This window comes from Amborella trichopoda, chromosome 13, assembly GCF_054954075.1.
Source record: "Amborella trichopoda isolate Santa Cruz 75 chromosome 13, AtrichopodaSantaCruz75HAP2 v2.0, whole genome shotgun sequence".
NCBI lineage: Eukaryota > Viridiplantae > Streptophyta > Magnoliopsida > Amborellales > Amborellaceae > Amborella > Amborella trichopoda.
The window spans coordinates 30,638,683-30,664,779 of NC_142348.1; the positions used below are offsets into that span (position 1 = coordinate 30,638,683).

The 26,097-nt window shown below is 35.8% G+C and overlaps 1 protein-coding gene across 8 annotated transcripts; it reads right to left on the minus strand.

Annotated features, from left to right (window-relative positions):
* Nucleotides 1-1,278: 1,278 nt before the first annotated feature.
* On the minus strand, nucleotides 1,279-18,737 carry LOC18440298 (filament-like protein (DUF869)). Of its 8 annotated transcripts, none has more exons than XM_020670970.2 (7): nucleotides 18,485-18,737; nucleotides 15,731-16,074; nucleotides 13,073-13,204; nucleotides 5,774-5,915; nucleotides 3,115-5,638; nucleotides 2,958-3,018; nucleotides 1,279-2,152 (listed from the first exon to the last, which is right to left on the minus strand). In XM_020670970.2, exons 3-7 carry the CDS (start codon nucleotides 13,169-13,171, stop codon nucleotides 1,649-1,651), a joined length of 3,330 nt encoding a protein of 1,109 aa, XP_020526629.1. In that variant the 5' UTR covers nucleotides 13,172-13,204; nucleotides 15,731-16,074; nucleotides 18,485-18,737; the 3' UTR covers nucleotides 1,279-1,648. The 8 variants fall into 8 exon arrangements, with proteins under 8 accessions (XP_020526629.1, XP_020526630.1, XP_088712041.1 ...); XM_020670971.2 differs by having other exon boundaries at nucleotides 15,716-16,074; XM_088855915.1 differs by having other exon boundaries at nucleotides 14,844-16,074.
* Nucleotides 18,738-26,097: the final 7,360 nt, after the last annotated feature.

Consider the following 26,097-nt stretch of genomic DNA (forward strand, 5'->3'; position numbering starts at 1 on the left):
TGTATATGAATTTTTTGGTTTGCATGAGAACCTTATCCTACTGGATGTATTAAATGTGTATGTACAAAGAGGTTGAGTAGCCTCCTAAGCATGAAAGATCACAAGGGATTAGTTGAGATACTCAAATCCAAACTAGTCAAATGTGTCAACGATTGGCTAGAGGAATTTTTTAATGAGAGAGACGTATTTTATATTAGTTTGAGGGAAACTTAATGTCGCTTTCCGTATAGGCTAGCTCCTTTGGGTCTCAAGACGTATTTTATCCGTATCATATGAGAGTTACTTCATTATTATACATTTGCCAATTAATGATGAGAGATCACCTTATTTACATGAAACCAGTTGCAGGAGAGATTTTTGAATTTTTAGGATTGATACAAGATAGAAATAAATTTGGACGAGGATTTAAGAAATAGGATTGAGGACAAATCTCATTCAAATTCAATAACATAATTTAGATCATCATCATTATCCAAGTCCTTTTCCAATTATTTGGGGTTGGCTACATGAATCATATGAAGAAAAATAATAAAAATAGCAACTTTACTGAATTCGTAAAAGGAAAAATAAATATAGACAGTGGAATTTTGCTGTGAAGCGTATAGATAACTAGAGAAGTGGGTAGATAGCTCTTAAATTTTGTTGTGTATTTTAATGGGTTGGTGAGCTCCCTTTTATAAGCTTTGGAGCTTATCCCTTTGCGATATGTGATATAGGTTTTGCATCCAATGGTTAAGATCTCTCTTTGTCATATCAACAGCTAAGCATTCATGTTCCTTTCTCTTTTATCTTATCTTAAAGAAAACGTTTTGGTTCAATATGACCGTTAGAGCATTATTGATAGGTGACATAAAAAAGAAAGGAATAATATTTATCAAAAAAAAGGTAATCAAAGAATATAAAGGAAATAATTCCATTATAGAAAGTAAATAATATTATTAAATTTATTTAACATAAAAGAAAAGAGAAGAACCTTACTCATGAGGCTTATGTGGCCATACTCCAACATCATATTACTTCATTTTTCTCTATCAAGAGTCATACTCTCGATAAGATCAAAAGCCACAAGTTCAAGATTCATGATAAGATATGACAAAGATTTAACCTAACTATCTAACCCACCTCCTTTATTCAAGCTTGGGAGGAGTTTAGGGAAAGTTTAAGATCATCACCCCTATTATACTAGAAAAAGACGGCTTAAATAAAAAAAAAATCTAGATCACTCACTAATCCAATAATACGTTTGTATTAATTTTGTATTCTGGTTAAGTTACCAAGTGAGCCAACAGCAGAAAATCAAACTTTTCATAACACGTATGTACATTAAATACAAACCATAGACAAGCTCCAAATCCTTCAAAACTCTAACCACATTCCCTCCCTCAGTCCACTCTTCCCCCTTCCAAAATTCAAATGGAAAAGAAAAAAAAAATGCACAATTACAAAAACCAGACTCTAGTAAGTTAACTATAAAACCAACCTACCCCATTATTCCATTCTTCCCACACCTTCCTCTTAAAACCAATAATTCATTACATTCATTTCATTCCCTTTCATAATGACCCATAGGATTCAAAGACATTCACAGCACTCTTTAAAACTTCTATTATGTTTTATGCCTCTCTCTTTCGATATGTAAAAAGAAGCATTAAGTCTTCTTATTGCTTCCTCTCTTCTTCCTCAGTAACAGCTTCTTCAGTAGACTGACACCCCCAGATTGTCTCTTAGGCACTATAGAAAGAGATCCACCACTGGTTATGGTGTCCATAGTTTTCAACCCATAGAACTGGCTAGGAGACTTCACTGGAGAAGCGTGAAAACTATTTCCAACAGGCTTCTCAGCAGCCTTCTTGAGATTAGAAGATACATTCCTGCCAAAGAACAAACCAGCCGGTGGGGCATCAGCAGAGCAAATGATTTCCTTGGTCTTGGGGGATGATGATGATCTTTGGTTTTCAGTTGCCTTTGTGTTCTCATCATCCTCTATGAGCCGATCCAATAGGGAAGGGCGGCGGTTTGTGGAGGAGATGACGACCTTTTCGAAGAGCGCAGCATCATGTGGTGCTGCAAGTGCCTTCAACTGTTTCCCCAGGTTCAAGATGGTTTCTTGGCACTCTGCCAGCTTCTCTGATGCGGCTGAAATCTCCCAATTCTGCATTAAAAGCATACGTATATGTATATGAGTTCTTTCTTGCTTTCAATAACATCATAACTTCACAAACACATGCACAAATATGAGCCAAGTTTCACCAATATGGGATTACATTCGAATAACGAATGGGGAAATATAAATGTTAAGTAAATAGAAGAACAACACGATGCGTTTATTCAATGTTTCAAAAACCGGCGGTCTGGATAGAGTCACCGATCTGGACAGGGAGTCGGTCCAGACGACCTAGTACCTTGTCGAAACAGGGAACCGGTCTGGTTCTTATAGACTCGCAGTAAAGAAACCAGGCGATCAGGATTGGACATATAACTCGGTTCCCACACATTCAAATTTTTAAGTATTTTTCTTTTTCTTATTCTTTTCAATTTATATATGGACCAATTCTCAAATGGGAGAATCAGTCTGATTCACTGATCCAGATCAGGGATTCATCAATTCACTTTGGTTTTCTGGATGGCTGGTTCACTCAGCCAATCTGGGCTTTTAAACACTACATTCGTTTGTTAACACAATAAGAAAAACAAACAAATTACATCTTAAACCCTCTGAATATTTTGAGCTCGCTAAGCATAAAGGACATGCCAAAACAACTTGAGGACTCTTTTTCCATGACAAACTTATTTCCAACATTTTGGAGCAGCTCAAAACAAAGATAGATCTACTCAAAGCAAGAGCCCGGCAGACAAATTAGAATTCAGCATTTTTTTTTATAATGTCATCTGCTTCACAAAATAACTAAAATGCTTCCCTGTTTCCCTTCATTACCAAAAGAAGATAAGAGTTATACCGTTCTCATTTGCATTTCCTCTCCATCCATATCAGGCTTGGATAATTTTTTGTTTGCCACACTGTAGAATGGACATTGAATAAGTATTCAGAAATCTCAGAATGAATATAAGGCATGGAGTCACGTGGCTATAACGATACAGAACTCAAAATTCTACCTTTCCAACTGAAGCTGTAGTTCGAGACAGGTTGCCTCCAACTCTTCACTACAATTTTTCTTGTCCTCAAGCTCAACCTGCAGAGAAGTAAACTTTTGGTGTGCTTCATTTAATTCAACTTTGGCAACTGAAAGCTGGGTGTCGAGATCTTCATTTAATAGCTTGTGATTTTCCATTTGATCCTCAATCAGTCCCTTGGATTCTTTCATTGCTGCCAGCTCCTCTTGTATGTTTGCTATGTTTTGCTCCAAATCCTGAAGTTGAACCTTCAAAGATTCATTAGTTTCAGTTGCCACCTGCAAACTGTGTTCCAAATATTTCTTTTCTGATGTCACATTCAATATTTCCAAATTCAGTCTCTCATTTTCTTCTCTAAGCTTATGTTCGACATCTTCCTTGTCTTGACTTGCTGAGCTATCAGAAGGTGATTTCTGAATCATATGCTTTGAATCTTTAGATCTTGGAGTATGATGAGCTTCATCTTCAAGTTCACCATCACTGCATGACTGCTCATCCCAATGAAGATTTTTCTTGATTGCATCTTTCATATTCGAAACATCTTGAAGAGAAAAGCAATGGCTTACAATCCAGTCAAATGTTGCACTCAACTCTACAGCAAATCGATCAAGATCAGCATTTCCCTGCAAAAGATCATTGCAGACCTGAGAAAATTTCTGAATGACTGCTTTAACTTCAGTACTCTGCCACTGAAAAACACGCATAGTGTAGCCTGTATTTGCATTTGGGCTCTTGTATGGTAGTGACTGATCCCCTTTATTAAAAGCGAACTGATTATCATTATAATCAGTAAGAATTGTTGGACTTAACCCATTAATAAGCTCAATTATTTTGCTGATAGCTTTGTTTAATCTAGGAGAAATAGAATGCTTATTTCCTTCCTTGAAAAATAAATGGGTCCCACACACTCCATCCAATAAATTCATGCAAGGAGGTGCCAAAGGAGATTTCCAAGAGATGTGACTATTCACAATAGGGGAATCCAGAGTTTCAGAATTGCTTGAGCATTTGTTCAAATCAATAGCTTCCTCAGACAAAGAATACAGATAAACTGTAACAGCGATCCTAACCTCCTCCAGTATATCATCCAAACACTTCTGTGAAACACGATCCTGAAGGATGTTTTTCAGGAGATCATGCAGCCAACTTGAGAATTTTTCTTTAGAAGGATATTTTAGTATGAGATTCTGACTCTCATTATCCACTCCTTTGTGACCATCACTGTAGGGGACAAGCTCCTTGCCAGTCACTTCTGATGAAGGCTCACTCTGTTCAGTCTTAAAGTGGCCATTCTCACCTCCATTACCATGTGTCGTAGAATTAGGATGCATACATTCTTGGGGATTACCAGCAGAAACTACAGCCAATCGTTCCATTTCAACAAAATCATCCATCAGACTCAGTTCAGTAGCCCCAAGTGACCTACATGATGGTGGGACATTTGGTGACTCTTTCTTAAAATGCTCGAGCTCTGAGATTAAAGCAGAAGCCCATGATTCAGCACAGCTAGCTTCATCTTCTTTACCTCCATCTTCAGATATTGAAGAGAGGCTAATATCATGTGAGATAGGGCTCCTCATTAACTCTAGACAATTTTCTCCTTTAAGGAAAACTCCAAGTTGTGCCTCTACTTGTGATAACTTGGAAACTGTACGTGCACACATGGTCCTTGAAGATTGAAGTTCACTGTTCTTCTTGGTCAGGGTTTCCTTGAGAATTTTGGTTTCTTCCTCCATTTCCCATAACCTCTCTGTTAAAATAGATATTCTCTTATTGGCAGCCTCCTGAGCATCATCAGATAGAGAGTAGTCTCTTACAATTAGAGCTGAACCATGTGATGCGTTCCACTTCTTTTTCCTTTGATCAAATGCATCCCTTCCCAAATTCTCAACTTCATTTTTCATTTGTGCCAGAGCAGCAGGCCCTGGCAATCGCTTCCGAACCAGAAGGCGTAATCTCTGGCATTCCATTTCCAACTTTGCTATCTTTTTCATGCTCTCTAAATGTTGCTTACGTGATGCTTCAGATGATTTTAGATTGTATTCTCTCTCTTCATTTCGAATTTCAAGCTCCTTCTCAAGCATGCAAACCTCATATTTCAAGGCAGAGTTATCTTTTTCTGCTGAATCTAATCTGCTCAATAATGCATTGAAATCTGCTTCTGCCTGCGACTTCCTCTCACTTATCTCTTCAATTAATTTCTCTTGAACTTGAAGGGCTTTATGCAATTGGTTGTTATCTGCAGTTACTTGAATGAGTCTCTTACTTGTTTCAGAAAGCTTTTCCTCTATCTCAATCCGAACCTTGTCCATGTCCCTTGTTGTCTTCATGATTGCATCATGAATCCTCTCCTCCTGTTCTTCACGAACATGACGCAGCTGTCTTGTACATTCTTTTAAAGCTGCATCCAATTGAACAATGCGTTCTTCTGCAGCTACCTTCTGCCTTACTACCCCATCCAATTCTTGCTTAAAGGATGCAGCTTCAGCTTCTGCCTTTTCCCAGCCTAGGCAAGACGCAGGTCCAAAGAAATTGCATCAAAATACATTCCACCACAAAGGTCTCATTTACATGCTATAGAAATAAGAGGAGAAGCATTAAGTAAATCCTTATATGTAAAGGAAATATAGTGCATAATCACCGGCAATGGCTTCTTCTGCCACCTTTGAATGTTGCTTTACAATATCATCTTTGGCTCTACTCTCATTGAGGGAAGAAGATAGCCTTTCATTTAGATCTTTCAAGGATCTTTCCAAATCGACAACTTTGTCAATCTCATTATTCTGCATAAAATTGAAGAATGTATTAGTTGCGAACTTCAGCAAAGTACATCACTCACAAAAATAATTCAAATAATTCATAAAAGCACTCAGATTGCAGAAATCTTTGAAAGTACCCGTTACCATTCACACAAGAAAGTACTTTCTTGAATCGTATGTAGAAAACACAACTGAAGCAGCCAGAATTTTCATCATAGTTTTAAATGTCGAAAAAGATTCATCATAACCTAATGGCCAGTCAACCTAGCTTGGTACATAGCATTAATCAAAATTAGCCATGACTTCTCATGAGAAAATTTGCTTTATAATCCTGTTTAGAAAAATCATAACTGAGGATTAATATGAGGAGTCCCACCAATTCTAAATGTTTTCTTTCTCTTAAAATTTGGGCTATATATAGGAAAATATTGAGATTATCCCACTAGCTCATATGAACATATGAGCCCAACGGCCCAGATTGAATCTGGACCGATCTGACGGTCACGACGTCATTTTGTGATTGAATTTTAATGTTTTTTATACAAATCCAAATAACTTGAAATTTTAGGTGTCTATTCTTCTCATCAAGGCACACTTAATAAAAAAAATTAAAAAAAATAATTCTCCATAAATAAATTGACCAAAATACCCCGGAAAATTTTCAGGGGTATTTTGGTCAATTTATTTCATGTAAATTATTTTTTTGATATTTTTATTAGATTATCCTATTTTCTAAGAATACACGTCTAAAATTTCATGTAATTTGGATTTGTAGAAAAAAATTAAAATTCAAATACGAAATGAGATCGTGACTGTCAGATCGGCCCAGATTCAATCTAGGCCATTGGGCTTATATGAGCTAGTGGGCTAATCCCATCATTTTCCAGATATATATATATATATATATATATATATATATATATATATATATATAGATATAGATATATTGGGGCATCAGCAAAGTATATTATTGGAGAATCTAAAAAAGTTCATTCATGGATGGGACGGTGACAAAATTGTAAGAAATTTCCCCAAAACTTGAGGGGAAATTTTATTTCCTAAATGAATCTACAATTACACTGCGTCCTTTACAAAAATGTATTTTGACAATAATGGGGTGACATATGTGACTTTCAACAATTTAATACTATTCTCTATGACTAATGAAAATTAAAAACATATGATACAACTACATGAGTAAAGTAAAACACAGATACTATACTTGTGTACAATATGCCCCCAGACAGGTACCAAATTCTCAAAAAACATCAGTTTGTTCACAAGAAACTGAGAAGAAACTAATGCATGGCTTTGTAAAGCCAGGTAAAACTCAAAAGTAAGATCGCCTAGTGTGATCTGTCCGTGTTGAAACCAGTTAAAGAAGAAGTGCCAATATCACTTTAATATGTTCAGTATGTTCATGGATGGAACACATTCATGGAATCAGTGTTATCATTAGGATTCAGGCATGGATTGATTGGTTATGTTGTGATGATTGTAACACCATTTCCAATGTTGAGACAACGAGCGACCTATTCTCAAAAACCTTATTATTCTCACTAGCATGCAGCTGTCTGCTGGGAGAGAGAGAGAGAGAGAGAGAGAGAGCCTAAATTTAGATAAATCTGAAACCTTAAAATTGTGGTTTAAAATATTTTAAGATTTTTGAAATCAGGGGTTTAGGGAAGAGAAAACTTATTGATTGCATATTAGTACACTTGTTGATTGCATATTAGTACACACAAAGACACGCGACTGTGCACACACATCTTATTTAGTATTCCTCTTAGAAATTATTTCTTAGATCATTATGTATTTGAAATAATCGTGCTATTTATTGATTTTTTTTTTTCTGAAATCCTATGCATTATTCCCTAAAATACCTGCCATAATCCTCTCTGTTAATCAAAAATGCCTCTGAGATATGGGTATTTTGTCCAAAAATATGAAACACTACTAGCCCCTGAAACCCATATCTAGTGATATAGCATTGATAATTTGAAGGCCAATGGGTACAAATGGAAACCCACCTCACATGGAGTCTCCAGACTCTCCACAGTAAGGCAACCTTAATGCATGCAACTGACAAGGCCTGATATTCTACTTTTATGCTGGACTTAGAAAATGCAGCTTGCTTCTTACACCACAAAGATATAAGGCATTACCCCAAAGACCATGGAGGAGCCATGGATGTCATGATATTGAACCCAATCAGCATCTCCATAGGAAAAATAAATCAAGAGAAGTTGGATATGGAAATTACAGCCCCCAACTCTAGGTGCCAAGGATATCTCTCATGAAGAAATGGGCAATCATCTGATCAACACAGCATTTCCACATTAGAAAATGATAATGTCCACCATTTTCTGAAAAGTCAAGGGGGGGGGGGGGGGGGGGGGTGAGGGCAGAGCAATAGGATACTAGGCATAATCATACTGGCTAATAAAACATTCGTGGATGGAATTTCCATTTTCAGTCCGAGGAAAGAACTAATATACCCCAGATTTCACATTGAACTGTGTTTGATGTATTTCAACTGATTTATACCTTCTACTGAAGTAGTATCAAGGGAATCACACAAGGTATAAAAATAAAAAAAATTTAAAAACCTCTTATACAAACTTTCGTTTCACCTTGGGAAAATCCTTTCTTACTACAAACTGTGTGAACAAAACTAGAACATTTTTCAACAGCAACAATGCCCTTATAAATTGAACATTGCTTTTGACAACTCAAATGAAATAAATTACATCAATGTAAAGATAAAAGAAACAATGTGCATGATCTTAAAGTATCTAATGGGAATCCGATTTCCAAGTGATCACCGTGCGAACACCGCAATAGTATAGTTACAACCCTTGACTATCACTCACTCTCGATAGTGCAAGAAGGGTCGGATTTCGATCTAATCTTGGGAAGCAAATAAATCAATCTTTTATGTGTTCAACATAAAAGAGTCCAAAATAGGGTTAATATGGACATGGGACTACCGAGCCAAAATGGGGGAGAAAACGGACTCCAAACAACCTTCAAATGGTGCAGTCTTGGCTCAAGGGTACAAAGTTCCAAACAATTATGGGATCAAAAGGCATGATCGAAGTGCATGGAACAAACTTAATGCTAACTGTTGTGCACCAATTCATTGCATTGCCAGCAGCATGAAAGGCACAACAGTTTGCATTCAATATTTTAGAAAATGCACCAACTAAAAGCAAAAGAACAAAGAAGAATTAAAGACTATCACTCAAAACAGTTCAAGAGAAGATAGGAGCATTTACCTTCCTATTATGATGAATTTCCAACAGCTTTGAAGGTCATAACAGTAGCCTCAAAATAATGGGAATGGAGTGGAAAGGTTTTAATGGACACATTTTCATCATAGGAGAAAGAGGTGCATTAAACAAGAAGAACACCTAACGTAAAATCATGACAAAGAAGAGAAATATTTGAGTGGGGCGTGAAGCTTTGGAGAGGAGAGGTAGGTGACTCAATTTAAAAGTATTCAAGTGTGAATTGAATGAGAGGATGTCCTATTTATAGATATTTCATGTGGGATGTAAATATTAGATTAGATCTCAACCACCCATAGAGTGATCTAAGGGCTGAGAGAGGCTAAAAACCTAGCCTAGTCAATCACCTATGATGGCTATCACATGGATGGTGATGATTGTGTACACCCTTATCACATACCCACATGACACCTCCACACATTTCCAATAATTTCTTAAGTTTCCTTAAACCCTAATTTTCAAAAATAACTTCATTTTAACCATTGATTTTTCAATCAACAAATCACAACCCTTAATAAAATATCTCCATTTCAAATATCCAATGGGGGTGGCATGCCACCCATTTGCTTCAATTAATGTGAAACTTCATTCACACTTAAGCTCAATGTGAGGTCATTATCAAAGGGGGACATGACATCATCTTATGTCATGGTATATCCCCTTCACACTAATTAAATCCCTTCATTCTAAATATCTAAAGGATAATTCAATCATATAATTAGGAGATTAATCAATTTAAAAAAATATAAAATCTTTACACTCCCACATGTGAATTAGTACATGTCACCACACATGTACTTCACACTTGTACCATAAAACCCATTATACATAGCAAAGTTATGTGTTACATCCAAAAAAGGGCTTCCATGCCTAAGGTTAGGGTTTTCATGTCATGCCCATTGGACAATAACGTGGCTGTCCCATGGGATGCACGTGTGGCACACATTGACCATTTTTATACTATACGCCACATGTGCAGATGACTTTAGTTGGAATTTACACAACAAATTTGTCAAAGCATTTTTCCTATGAAATAGAATTTTCAAAAATCATCTAAAATAATGATAAATCATTTTTTTTATCATGTCTTATCAAAACATCAGGGCTAGACCCGGGGGCCCAATCCAATTTCTCAAACTAACCCAACAGACCCCTATGCGTCATAGACTTTAGTCGTGACATGAATGGACCTATCATAGCTAACCGACGGTTGGACGGATTCCAGGGTGTTCAGTGGATTACAGGTGTACCCCAAAGACATGCACTCTTGTGGATGCAAGGATCCTCCATCAGCACACACGTACAATTCTAATAGGCGGATCTTATCTTATCAGAACGGCTTCCCAAAATGAGATCGTCTATGCATACACTGTGAGCAAGCTTCATATGTCAGGGATTTGGGCTTATGTCCTCTTACAACCCAGTTATGCTCACACAGGGCTTATACACAACATATCTTAAACAAACAGGGATCCCTTGATCCCCAAGCCCTGGCTTACACAACATGAGGCGAAACCAATTATACCGACCCTGACTAGAGGAAAAACCCTAAAACCTCTTGGTTCACAATACGCTCCAAAACCTTGCCTCAATCAAAATAGGGGTTATTTTGGCCTATCCGGATCCTAGTACGCAAAGACTCTGGTAGCCATTATGTTCCTGGTCACTCCCGTTATGACTCTGAACAGTGTTGGCATTCCAGATAAGGCCTTGAAAAGCCATATATCCAACATCTGCACCACTCCAACTAATGTGGAAATCGTCTACATAAAGCATGAGATGTTGTGGAATAGAAAGTCAATTTACGGTGATCCATGTATAATTCACACAAATGTCATGAATCATATCTTCATATATTTAAAAAGTCCCCTGGAAAGGGTAATAAAGTCAAGCAAGTGAAAGCCTAACTGTCTATGGTTTCTCTGCTGTTGATTGGCTAAAAAATCTGAATGAAGGAGAATCCATCACAGGCTCTTGTACAGACCTCTATGGAAATCTAACAACTTTGAGATGGCAAAAGAATCACAGGTCGCCAGCTGAGGGAAGAGGCTGCATATGGGGACATGACCTCTACAGCATGCAAGTTAGTTTAGTTGGAAGCTTTACTACAAAATATGTGTAAAAGTGCATTACCTTACAAAGTTGGATTCTAGTAATCAACTGATGATTTATGAAAGAACAGAAGAGAAAAAAATATAAAAAATAAAAAAGAATTTGAAGTTGAATTTCAGTTAGATCTAGAGTACTTTTTACTTTATAATCCACATGCGAAGACGTAAGATCTCGTCACTAGTATTGTCATGGATGACTGGGCTGTATACCAAGATAAAACATATGCAAGTAGGTCATATCCAAAGTGGATGCATCAACTCGATGGTAAGTTTTTAGATAGTATAATGTGGTATGCATATGCTTTATATAAAAGAAAAACCTTTAAGCTAAGCAGCAAGTTGTTTACGTTACTAGCATACCATAAAGTAATGCTTTGAACAAATTCAACACATTTCCACCAGAAAATACATATTTTTATTGTAAAAATATTACTTTGTACCATTTAGCAACTAATGTGAGATAAAATCCAATTTATACAAAAAAATGCATTTGATTTATACTTATCAATGCTTACTAGCAACTACAACATTCATAACTATTTGAAGTCGCACAATAGGCTGGAAATAAGCCTCAAATATTGAATTGTAAGAGAATATAAGGGAGAATGGCAAGAAATGGTATTGAGGGGAACAGAGATAGAAATAGAATGTGGATGGATATTGCTAAAAGCCTTAGTTGAGTGAGTAGTAGTTGACAGACCTCCTAGTAATAGCAACCACTAAAACTATAAACAGGTCCAAAAACTGACATGAAAGGAGAAAATGGAAGCCAAGATTTTTAGTGAAAGCTAAGTACTAGGTTGCCAAAGGGAAACGAGGACGGGGAAGCAAGATGTGAATGGTCATTTGTGTTAGGGATGGAAAGAGAGCATGGCGATTTGCTTTCATTTCCTTGTTGGTCATGTAACAAACTTCTTAATCAGCCTTCTCTAAGTAGCATGTTGTATGTGTCATTCAAAGTTGGTCTTAAGAGTCTCTTCCTCATTAACGAATGTAGTGGAAGATGCAAGATTCATCAATGCAAAGGGGGAGGGTATTGTCTAATAATTGAGAAGAAGAGACCCAAACCCGCTTCATGTTAATGGATTAGAATGAACTCACAACCTTGAACCTCAAGCAATATCCCAAGATACCATTGTCTTTTGAGAAAAGAGATTCATTTGAAAAAAAAATGTCAATAGCCCCACAAATTATATATCTCAACATTATGAAGAACTCACAATCAAATGAAATCATAAAGATTAAAACCTCTAACCTTCGGGAATATAGCCAGGTGTCTAAGGATAGAACATACATTAAGTATGGCCAACTAAATGTTAATGGAAAACTACACACGCATTTACAAAGGAAGCCAGTTTTCGCTTTTGTATAACATTGGATAAGATTGCATTTCATGTTTGGCTGACATTGGATAGATCTCATGCCATTTTTGCCTTACATTGGATACATTGCAGTCATGCAATGCAATACACATTAAAACCTACTCTATGTGTATGTAGACATGTGGTTATGCTCCCCCCATCCCCCCTCCCCAAAAAAAAAGCACGCATGTACTCTCTCTCAGACACACACACACACACAACAAACAAAAATTATGACCAACAGTAACTTTGAAACACATAGGCTTGGAAAATTACCTTATCATTTTCAAACGTAACTATATCTTCTACAAGGAAACTGCAGACTTTCTTGTAAAGCTTCAGACCGAATTTCAATGAAAACTGAAAGGAATTGACATTAAATTTGCTATTTTAAAAAAAGGTAGTCCACAGTTATGTACCTGTTCTTCACTTTCATTTGATGAAAGGTTCAATTTCTCACCCACCACTATAGTCTTTTGAGAAGGTTTTTTCCGCCATAGCCAGGTTTTATGATCCATACTGCCAATTGAAAGTCTTTCCTAAATCGTTGCCTAAAAATAAAGAAAACATCCATGTAATAAGAAAATTTATTTACCGCACAAGTCATATAATCTATGAATTTATTTCAGCCTCCAAAACAACCCTATTCAGAGAATAAAAATATCAGACATGAAATCATCCAAGCTAAACATTGTGTTTGACATCAAAATTTTATTTTATATTACATTAAAAATTTGCTTCTGTTCAATGAACGTGCATTTACTAACCTCAAAAGGTAAATACGTAAACTTTTACACATGAAAAGATTAACAGCTTTCAGATACACGTGTAAAGCAGCACTCCTAGCAAACATCAAAAGCGAAAATACATTAGAGTGCTTTAACTGTTCATCACTGTGATTTTTTTCTTGTTCACACTGCCTCAGGCCCAGATATAAATGCAAACCAAAACTCAAACTTCACATGGCCTGTTAATAACTGCAAGAAAATCAATTTCAAAATACTTTACAAGAGGAAGCAACTCTAGAAGCTACTCCTGTGGTCTACAGAATTTAAAGGCGTCATCACTCCATCTCCATTTTGAAGAGTGAAACACTTTTTTTCTTTTCTTTATTTTCAATTGTATTAATATCATACCTCATGATTTAGCAATGCCTGATGATTTATTAAACACGGCTGAAAATTTTTGAGCTGCATAGAGACTTCTGGTGAATGGGGATTAGTTAGGGTCAAGTTGGGACTTTAGTCATATCTAGGATGTGATATTAGCCATGCAGTGAGATGTTCTCTGACATTTGCAATGGAATAAGAAGTTTCTCCACAGCATTACTATCTTCCTTGTGAACTTAATGCACCTTGGTTTTGGCCCTAAAATCTTTAGCTCGCATATTTAGTGCCATATTTTGCAAATCAAATTTACACCAAATTAATATCGATACTGATACTGGTACCACATGGCTTCCAATTCAAATGGATTCCACAGACACATTTTAAGCCAGATAATAGGAGTTGGTATCTTCATGGCATTAACCTGTTCTTGAATGGTAAAGGTTCTATCCAATCGAAGAATGGAACTTTTCACTGAAGATTCCCCATTTTTTGACCATGAGACCATGTAAACTTCTAAATACAGGTTGAAAGATGCCCACAATCAATGCCATTGAACACTCCATTGATATGGATACTATTTTTTTTCTTCCATTTGGAGTTCCAACTGTAAGAAAGTTGCCAGCAGCTAAACTTTATCTGCAGTATCAGAATGCAATTGCTTGATATCTTCTCATGAAAATATGACACTCTGGGATGGTGATAGAGGTTGCTGTTGGCATGAACCATGGTCCCCATAGAATTTAGTAAAATTTCCATAACAAACATACCAAATAAGTTAATTGGAACACCTAATTGGTACTTGTAGATCTCTGAGCTACGCACAGCTCCCAAGAATCACTTACACTCTTTCTGTTCATAGCTAATCTACAAGTCCATCATGGAGGTTTACCTATCAAATCTCAGCAACAATATATTTTCTAATCAACCAATAATAGCTGGGGTACTTCTTTCTGATAACTATCTAACCAGAAGCACTTGCAATGAACATGTTGATATTTGATGCTATTAAACCGAATCTGTGCCAGAAAGTCTCATGAACATCCTGCAAAAAGTAAAGCAACAGGGAACAGAGAAAGATTACTTGGATCCTGTGGTCATGAAGGAACATGCTTGAGATCCATTTTTTCCAAGTTATGATCGTTGTGTGGATTATGCTCAACTTCATTGCCATCTAGGGAACCAAATAAAGGCTCTCAGAGGAAACAGATGGAAACTAGGAACAAGAACTTCAAATGAGATGAAGCTCATCACCAGCATCATGTTGAACACAGATGGACATTCTGATTTTCACTACGGAGTAATTGAGCATGGGGACCTGGTTTCAAAAATGGCTCATCATTAATAGCACTAAAATATATATTGCCAGTAATGGCTGTGTGTTGCTCTTGAGTAGAAGCAGCTACAGTTCCATAGCATTCTATGTAGCTCGAGAATAGCCAAGGGATTAGTTGGCTCCCAACATTCAAAGATCTGTCTTCAGTCAGCAAAATTGGAGTCCATGGTTGAGATGCATAATCATAACAAAAGTTAGAAAAATGATGCTTTCAGGCATCTATCTGAATCAATGCAAAAAAACTTGGCTAAGGTTTGGGAACCCACCCCTGCCCGAGCAGTGTAACTCGAGTGAGTCCTGGTGAACTCGCCTAAGTCTGCACGAGGCCAGAAAGAGCTAAAAATTGCAAAACAAAATACAAAATTGACTAAAAATTAAAAATAAAATTAGTAAAAATCAAGATAAATTATAAGAAGCATTAAAAGTCTATAAAAGATGGAAGAAAGCACATAGAAAATGGAATAATGGAAAAAAGTGATTTCTAGCTTTAAAAAATTCAAAAAAAAAAGGAAAATTGCTTTAAAAATTCAAAAAAAAAAGGAAAATAGAAAAATAGAGTATATAATAAAAGAAATTGACGAATCATATATATATATACACACACACATATATATGTACACCTGGAGCTTGTATACCAAATTTGCCTTGCCATCCTGCCCAAGCCGAGTCAGAGTCAGCAGGGCCGAATCTTCGAACAATGATCTGAATTGAATATAGGGTGCTTGTTCTTGCAGTTGGTCAGTGCATCGTTAGAGGGGTTAATGGAAGGGCATGGGAATCTATTATGATGGATTCAGCTCATCATAACACAGATAGGCATATGATCAACAAGGACAGACAGAGATTCCAGTATCTTGCATGCAACGTGCACAGAAGGAAGCACATTAGAGTCACTATCTTGAGAAACTGGAATACTTGCAACCATAACAAAAGGATTGTGTAGTCCCTCCAAGAAAAGTTCCTCACTGTAACACGGTGTCTAGAGCAACAAAAGGTCAGAAAAAGATGGGTATGTTAGTATTTCTCCTCTTAACCATCAAGTAACCCAAGGAAAATAAGGCAATCGAATTTAAGATATCAATAACCGACTGAAGGGAAAAGGAATACATGTAATTTTTGGGCCAAATGCAAAGAATGAACAACTTCAAGAAAGGTCAGTTAGAAATAGCCCGAGATGGTCCACAAACAATACCATGATTTTGTTAAAAGGCACGTAACAATGGTTCCTTAGGAAATCTTGACAGTTTTGGAGATCTTGGTATTTCTTTAGTTCTGGAGTCTATGTTTGTGGTAATTGTTGTTTCCCAAGGTTAACTAAATATTTGCTAAAAGTTTATGGCATTTGAAATCCAGTCCAAAATTGAGGTTCTTAACAACATTTTTGAGTGATACACCTTGTCTTAGATTTCTAGAAGTTTTTAGATTTTATTCCTTTTACAAGTTAAATTCCAAATATAATTGAAACTAATATTCTAAAAACTTCAACTAACCATGAGAATGGAAACCGGACGACAAATAAGCAAAGCCATCAAAAGGGCTTTCACCTTCTGATGTTCCATGATCCAACAAAAAGTGTCACACACACAGCAAATGTATAACTGAACAAGAACCAAAAGCAACATCAGACAGATTCTCTTGTACTAAATTAGCAGCATGCAGATGAAGACTAAGAAGGAAAAAAACGTGGAAATAGCCATTGTAGAGAAGATGGGCTCCCTGATGAACCATATGCTACATCGTAGATTCCATGGAATAACAAAGATCCCAAATGCCTTCAAGTCTATAGCAATATGGTTCCATGATGCAAGTATACCGATGTGGGCCTTCATAATAAACAACATCACACTGAATCACTACCTCTATTCTGAAACAAGATCAATCCTCGTGTTCACTTTGGGACCTGAATTACCGCAAATGAACCATGACTCAAATCTTTGTTCTGTTAACAATTGATAGTAACCTTGGATTCACAGGAAAGCACCTTTATTTTTATTTCATAGAAGTTGAAACCAGAGCTGAAAAGTCAAGAAGGAAGAATTCTGGAAACCAGCAAGATAAGGCAAGAAACTTAGAAAATTGCGAAACCACTTATGCAGCTAATGAAGAGCAAACCAAAGGGATTCGATTGGTTGATGCAGAAAAGCTCAAAAACGATCTCAATTCACCACAAGAATGCCACTTTGTACAACCATTTTGAAGATAGTTATATAGATCTGTGCAGCTAAAAAAGGACAACTACGAATATGAACTTCAATTCTAGCAATCAAAAAGCAGAACATCAGAATACCGCTAAAATTGACTCATCTTTGAATGCCAGAATGCCTTCCAGAGCACAAAAATGATGTCTCTCACAATAAAAGATCATTTCCTTGATAGACAGACCTTTCTAGTTGACTAAATAAGGAGGCTTTTTCTGGACCATCACAACCCTTCTCAGCTTTAGGTTTCTTCTATGAAGAGTCTCCGGTTTCTCTGAAGAGACTCCTTGTGTCCATAAATCATATGAATGTACTCTTTATAGACAAATTTCAAACGACAATAATAAAAACTAAATCATAGATACCTAAACCATACCTAAATTTGTATAATAAAGTACAGATACTCTATCAACCCTTCCCATAAATACTGATTGCAATATACATTTTCTGTATTAACCTGATACACAATATACACTTTCCTTTCACATCCACAACATCTTACTGGGAAACATTGCAGTTTCTCCTTCCTTGGAGAATTCTAAATAGAAAAATCACAATACGTCAGTGGATTTCACATTCATATCAAATGTTTCCATGAAACACCTGATCCATGGCAACAACCAGTTATACAATCTTTTCCTTCAACCCAACAGTAGCTTCCTCCCATTGCAGAGCAGCTAAACCTTTGGAAATTGTACAATGCATATGCAAAAAATTCAAAAAAAAATCGTTCCAAGAATAACAGAGATACACACAGTAGTCGTTCGCTAGCTCTTTAGCGAATGTACATACAGGGAGGAATGAAGCCTTTGCATGCATAAAGTTTCGAGCAAGTATCCTCAATCCACATAATGAATGAGATAACAACCACGCAATGACAATGCATCTGAAGCTCCATTAAACAAGGACTTTAAGCGAGTACAATGGATTGCAAAGCCAAATAAGAAAAAACAAACAGAACAAAAGTAATCTGAGATCAGAAAGCAGAGGCTCAAGCATCTCTGGTTTCTGAAACTCTCAAATTCATGAAGCAGAAAGATCTTTGAACTCTGAAACTCAAGAGAACCCCGCAATGAAAATGAATTCCCAGAATTCAAGACACTCAGGAGACAAGTCTTCATGCATTAAAGAGAGAACAAAGTGAAATGCAGGAACTGAGAATCCATAAGGGGAATACCCAACTATGTATACCTCTTAAGCCTGCCTCCAATCGAGTGATGAGTGTCACAAGGTGCCTTCTTTAGGTGCTGCATCAATATTCAGTTGCAGAGAGAGGTTTTGTGCATGCCATATCTCCTCCCCTTTCCAACAAAATTTAGGCCACCATTACCACAAGAGAGTGCAGCTTCTTCTCTCTTCCTACATAAACTGAAGTCTTGTGGAGGGTGAGAGACAGAGATTGTGTAACTGTCTCAGTTAGTCAGGTGGTAATACACTTTCACTCGCCGTCTTCCCCTTGTTCACTTATTATATGCGAACTAAAACTAGAGCGGTTGAAGCACGCTCCTGCGGGAGCATTGTGTATATCTACTACTCCTTTGAACAATAGGCATGCTTTCGGATATTCTTTATGGATTTTTTTGACAATTGTTTCATGGACCCGGTTTCTTGCGGCCAAGCTCCCGTATGCTCTTTAATAAATTTATTTTTGAGATGAATTTTACGACTTAATTTTTAAGGACATATAATCTCTAATATGGAGATCATGAATATGAAAAATAAATAAATTTTAAAAACTAGAAATTATAATTCTAGTAAAAAAACATTTGGACCCGTTGGTTTCCATTATTTTTAGATGGAACATCTACTTGCATCCATCTTTAATATGGATGTTTTTCACTTTCTTGACCGCATATGTAGAAATGTGGTCCATACGGCATGAAACAATTTTTCTTGCTTCATATGGGCTGACCAGCATTTCTACAATATCTGGCTTCAAGGTATAAAGCATTCATCTTAAATATGAATGCAAATAGGTGATTTATCTAAAAACAATTGAAACTAGCCATCGAAATGTTTTTTAATAGAATTATTTTTTTTTTTAAAATTTTTTTTTTCATATTCACGATCTCCATGATAGAGATTACATATACTTAAAAATTAAGTCCAAAAATCCATTTCAAAAATAAATTTTTAAGAGACGACTCATTTCTAATTTGACTCTAGAAGACCATGTCCTTTTAGAAAAAAAAAAAGAGCTTCTGTGTTTGTTCGCCAATGATACATAGGGCACAATATATGCTGTTTTCAAGGGCTGAAATCTTCTTCTTTTTTTTTCTTTTTCTTTTTTTTGTCAGAATTATATTATGGCGGTGGAGGTCAATATGATTGATTTGAATTTTTTTATACACTAAAAAAGGTGAGTTTCCAGGTGAGGCTTCATTTTTATTTCCCACTTGAAAACATACTCTACGGGCGTACACCCGAGGGAGCAAATTCCCTAGCCACAGCATATAATATTTGGCATAAAAATATCACCAAAAGCTATCATTCATTGATTGTTGCCATTTTATGAAAGAAGTCAAAAGTAACAACGCCTTTTGGCAAATATCGAAATGTACCCCTTGCCCCCTCTGCCTCTGCCGTGCCCCTCGGATGCCCCTCACCCTCCAAAGGACAAAAATTTCTACGATTACGGGAGTATTCAAAGGATTAATTTGTCATATAACAAAAGAGAAAAGAAGAGTAGTGGTGAAATTTGAGGAAATGTGAGTGGCTTTTTTACAAGTGGTGAGGATCGAGGAGGGTGGGACCCCTGTGAATAAATGGAATGCCTAGTGGCTGGGGAGCACGACGCTTTTCCCACTCTCGACCAGCTGGTGGTCCTCGTCTACTGCACCGCTTCCCTAACTTTCGAGGAGCTCGCATTTAACTCTGTCTAGGGGTGGGTTTTAGGTCGGGTCGACTCGACTTGGTTTTAGGTCCAGGTCTTATTTTTTGGACTACATGAATCAGGTCTCGGTGTAGAGGCAAGGACCACAGTTAGCCAGTCGAGAATGATCAATATATCGGTTCACCATAAAATTAGAAATAAATTATTTTTATTTTAAAAAGTTAGATGAAAAAATCGAGTAAAAAATGCGGATCGGCAAAAATATTATATGCAAAAATATCACAAATATATCGGATTAGGCTCAAAAAATTAGAGTTGATATATTTAAAATAAAATTAAATAGAAATTAAAATAAATTAAGTAGAAATAAAAATAAAATAATAAGTTGCTAATAAATATACGATACGAATTTTCTCATTAAATACTTTAACAACTACCATACATACTTTCTCATTAAATGCTTTAACAAATATCAGACATACTTAATACATAACGTAAAAAAAAAACTCTTTGGATGGTGACCGCCCCTTTATAACCATAGTTAAGTGGGAAGTTGTATACCTTTTTTGGTTAGACGAGCAACAAACGCAGTAAACCAAAAAGAAATACGGAACAAGAAGACCAGCATGACACAAAGTGAGAGAGATGCAAACACAAAATATTCCATAACAAAAGGCAAAGTGAGAAAGAGAGCATGTATAGGCACAGAGAAACAAGATGGACAAATTTTCGGATAAAATGAAGAACACGGTGGACATAAATCCTAATCCAAGATTTCCAATCATAAATTAGGTTTGGGGATTGAGCTCTAATCTTTTTTTTTTTTTTTTTTTTTTTTAAGCTTTTGTTTTAGGGATTACTGATCCAAGATTTCCAGTCATGAATTTTGTTTGGGAATTGAGCTCTAATCTTTTTTTTTTTTTTTTTAAGCTTTTGTTTTAGGGATTTAAGATGTACAAATTGTGATAATCTGGGTCTTTGAACCCTAATTTGGATGGAGTTTTTGGTGGAATTTTGCCGAGTCAAAATTTGGGGATTTTTATTCAATGGTTTTTATGGTATTTTATTCTAAGTTGATTCAATAGATTTGAGCATAAACCCTAAGATAATAAACCCTAACAATATACTTGAGGATAAAAATTTATTTTTTAGGGAAGTTGTTTTTCTTTGGAAATAATATACTTTTTAGAAAGCATTGAAATAACAATTACATAAAACAGGAAAAAAGTTTTCATCTTTTAGAAAACAAAAAATGAAGGTAAAAAAAACAAAGGTTTTTTGGACCGATTTTTTCATAAAGATCAATAAGGCGGGTTTTAAACATTTATGTGAAAAAAAACATATATTTTTGCCGATCTTTTAAACAAGTCACAGTTTTAAACATTTTTGAAAAAACTCCGTATTTTTTAGAAAATCACGTTTTAAACGCCGACTTGCTAACTATGGTAAGGACCCGACATCATGTTGGGTTGGGTCGAGTCCTGTTCTAGGTTGAACCGACTCAAATATTTTTTATTTTCTATTTCTTCTATTTATTTTATTATAATAACATTGTATATTATATAGTATACTATAATTTCACTATATTTTTTATACATTATAGGATATAATTTTTAGTATAATATACAAAAGAGATTTTTAAGGAGAAGATTTTTTTGTCCTCCCTTCTCGCTATTGAGAGGTAGAGGCATAAATAAGAGAGATGGAGAGAGTTATGAAAAATATGCAATGCTGGACCTGATCGGGTCCTAGTTGGGTGTAGGTCCACTGGACATTGACTCAATCAGGTCTCGGTCTGGGTCTAGCTTGGATCTTATTGCGTGGGTCAAGTTCAAGTCAAAGCCAACCAAACCTAAATATATTAATATAGATCACATATAAATAATACTATTTATGTAGCATAAATTATAATGAAGTTGTTATATATTTTTTATTTATGAATTTGTCATATATTTTTTTATATAAACCTAGACCTGACGCTACTTGACTCAATGGATCAGGTTTGGATCCAATTGACTTGGACCAGACTTGGGTCCAAGCTAGATCCTGATCAAGTCCAGGTGTAACTTAGACCTAGCGGGTGGGGTCAGGTCGGTCGACTCAGACCCATCTCAACCGGACCCATTCCCACCGCTACCCCTTAGCCTTTGGCGGCCCTTCGATTTGCACTACACTTGTAATATTCTTTTGTTTTTTGGGTGATTAGACACGTAATATTCAACTCATGATAATCGCCCTCGTTAACACAACATCAGCTACAAAATCCGCTGTGGTTATATGGATATAAAAGCGGTTGGTGAATGGCTAAAAATGGTCAGATGTTCACTTTGGATTATTTTTTCAACGGTTAAATTAAACTGGCTAAGGCACTAGTCGGTAGGTAGATTTGAGTGATATGACAACACTGTTTTTTACAAGCACAGGAGCCTCAAAACAAAAATCAATTGTTTTTGGATTTATTCTCATAAAAAAAAAAAAAGGTGAAATACTCTGTTTAATATTACCGAATAAAAAATATCCAATAGCAAGCCAATCGTTTAATTCAAGAAGAACCATGAGTTATTGCTCGATTTAGTTGGTTATATCTAATTGAATCAATTCATTCGTTTACTAAATTTTAATTTCACGTTCAGCCAACCTTTCATTTCTTCGACATATCGAGTACGATAAAATTGAATACTATATTAGCGTCAACATATCAAAACCTAGCAATTCCTGATGCAGACTGGAAAACAATTGGGAGTAAACCAACTCTAAAGAAAAATCAGTCCCACCTGTCCCGAAGACTCCCTTTTCATATATCCCCCTAGATCCCCCAAATAACCCTCTATCTTAATTTTACCACCAATTTAGACTAATCCTACCAATCCAAAATAAGCGCTAAGTCGATCCCACATAGATATGTGGGAGGAAAGTTCCACCACACCGATCCCAGTTTTGGAACACTGGTGAGTATCCTTGCCTCGTCGGATTCATTTTGTTTCTTTTACATAATTGAGCGCCATGGATACATAATTTATGTTCGTTTCTCCACTGTTCCCTCTTCTCTGTCTAAACAAACCGAAGATGACCTTTTGATCTTCGATGTGACAGATTGGTGCATCTTCCATGTTTAGGGTGCCCATATGTGGGGCCTTTTTAAATGTTTTGTAAGGAATTAAGAAAACATAGGTTTTGATCATGCTAATATAATAAGAATAAAAATGATCGTCTTAACAAAACAACGCATTTTGGCAACCCATCTCATTCTCTTTATCTATCGACCAACAACCAAATCATTATTTATTTATTATTTAATTAACTCTCGTGGCGTACCCAACTCTCACATATGCCCATCCCGCACATACATTTAGTAAAGAAAAAAATTTATATAAAGGTGAGGCTCTAAACAATCAAATTATGGCACACGTCAAACTTTATTAGAGGAGGTTGTTTCATGTCCAAAAATTCTCAAATCGATTATCTCGACCTCAAGATGCATAGACATGAGAACAAATAGAATTCAAATATTAGAAATAGTGCACATTGTAATGCAGTATCTAAACCATCTATTTTTAAGTGTTCATAGATCTGCTTGACATACACTATTTTTGGATCTTTAAATTTTATAATTAGAGATGACGATAAATTTTAAGCTATCACAAAGATTTTCAATACTGAAAGAGCGCTATTTAAATATGCGCCTTACTTTGATTGTTTAGGCCGGAGCCTTATACAAACCATACCCCTTATTAAATCCGTTGGCTTTACCTTGCTGACACACAGGCCCAACAATTCATAACTTTATTTTTTTAATAATTAGTGCTTATATATAATAGATGCATTTTCTATAGGGCCGAAGCCTTATGAAAGAAAGTAAGGCCTCACTTTTGAAATTTTGTTAAAGAAAGAATTTGGGTAGGAAATCTACTCTAAAATCAATTTCTGTCACCGATTAAAAAAATTTTAGCTCAAACAATGATACAGGTCTTGTGGATCCAAAAACATTTGAAAATGTATAATTTAGATAATGTGCTATAATATATACTATTGTTAAAAATTAAACTCTTTTATTTTTACAACTATAATAGTCAAGATTAAAACAATCCACTTTTCTCACCCTAATACTACAATTTTACGTTGGGTTTTGAAATGATGCTTTGCTTATTCGGATGGGGGTAGCAGCCCTATGAAAAGACTTTCTTTTTGTAACATGGGGTCGAGGGTTCACAAAATTGATAAAAAATGGGAAGGGCAACTGGCCTTGGGTCCATTTGATAAGAAATTTGATGGGATTCGTACGAGCAGATCACTTCCAAGACAGGCGTTGCGTCACCCGTTATGCAATTATTAATTTCCTTAATTAAAACATAGATAGAGCGTTACAGGTAAACAAAGCATTATGTGAAGGGTATGGTTTTTATAGGTCCAAGGCTCTAAACAATCAAAGTAAACCACACCTTTAAATAGTAACAAAAAACATGTTGTTTCAAGATCGAAAATATTTGTGATGGCTTGAAAGTTTATTTCCAGATTTAATTACAAAATTTAGCTATTAAAACATAATGTAGATCTAGCAGATCTATGAACATTTGAAAATCTTAAAAATTGACGAAATTGGCGGTATATATAGTATAGTATAAGATACATTACTTTCAATACTTGAAAATTTACTATTTCTCATGTTCATACATTTTGAGGTCCAGATGATCGAACTTAAGGTTTTTCACCATTGAAATAGCCTCTTCAAGTGAATTTTTGAGGTATGCTGTAATTTGATTGTTTAGGCCCTCACCCTTATATAAACTTATGTGAATAGTCAAAAAGTGAAAGCAAACTCCAAAATGAAACAGTGTCTCTGCTTTATTTTTTGTATATGCTTTATTTTTTGATTTGTACGTGTGGCATTGAAATAAGAAAGGGCGTTTAAAAAACAAAAAAACAAAACCACACTTTCAAGGTCATTTACCCCATCGTAACTTTATCTCATTTTATTCTTTAAAACAAACTTTCTACGCAAACACCTTCAACAAATAAAATTTATTTTTTAGATAAAAATGTTTTTTTTGTACACAAAAATCATTTTGGCCAGGTTTAACATTGACGTTCGGACCCAGTAGTACATTGTCATAGTGCACCATCACATTGTCGGATCCATTATTTCACAAACTTAAGTATCGAACTATCCTAAGACAACTACAGGACTGAAACAGAGTAATATCGCACCGCCCTTAGTGCCGGAGCCCTCGAATCTAGTGACATCTACTGTAGGACCTCCCTTTTGTAACTGCTGCATTGCTGTAACTCTAGAATTTTACTGTAGGACCTCCCTTTTATAATTGCCGCATTGTTATAACTCTAGAATTTTTACTATTGAACTGTACTTACACAATGTTAGAGCCCTATAACTCCAGGAGTATATACTACCATAATGCTCTTTGCAACTGCTGGGCCCTGCAACTCTAAAAGGTTTACTACTGGACTGCATTTATATAGTGTGGGAGCCTTGCGATTTCAGAGCCTTGTGATTCCAAAATATTCTACTGTCGGACCGTACTTACAAAGTGCTGGAGCCTTGTGACTTCAGAGTGTTTTACTATCTAACCAAACTTACGTAGTGTCGGAGCCCTATTTTGGTGGGATATAAAAAAGAAAAGCTGGATGAGGTAAAAAGTAAGGGAGTGTAGTTTATATATTTTTTATTTTTTATTTTGGTTGGGGTTATTTGCATAGCAAATATCTTTTGGAGAAAAAAGTGAGAGAAGAAATTAAGTTAGGGGTAAGTTGCATAGCAAATGCATTTTTTATTTTTATTTTTTTTGTTTTTTTTTCTATAAAAAAAACTGCTTTCTTAAAAAGAAAAAGAAAAGAAAAAAAGAAAAAAAAAAAAAAAGAGGAGAAAAAAAATGATTGACGTCAGCAGCATCTATGTACGCCTTACCCCTACCCGTACATTACCGACTCTATGTGAAGCTCTTACATTCCTTTTTCG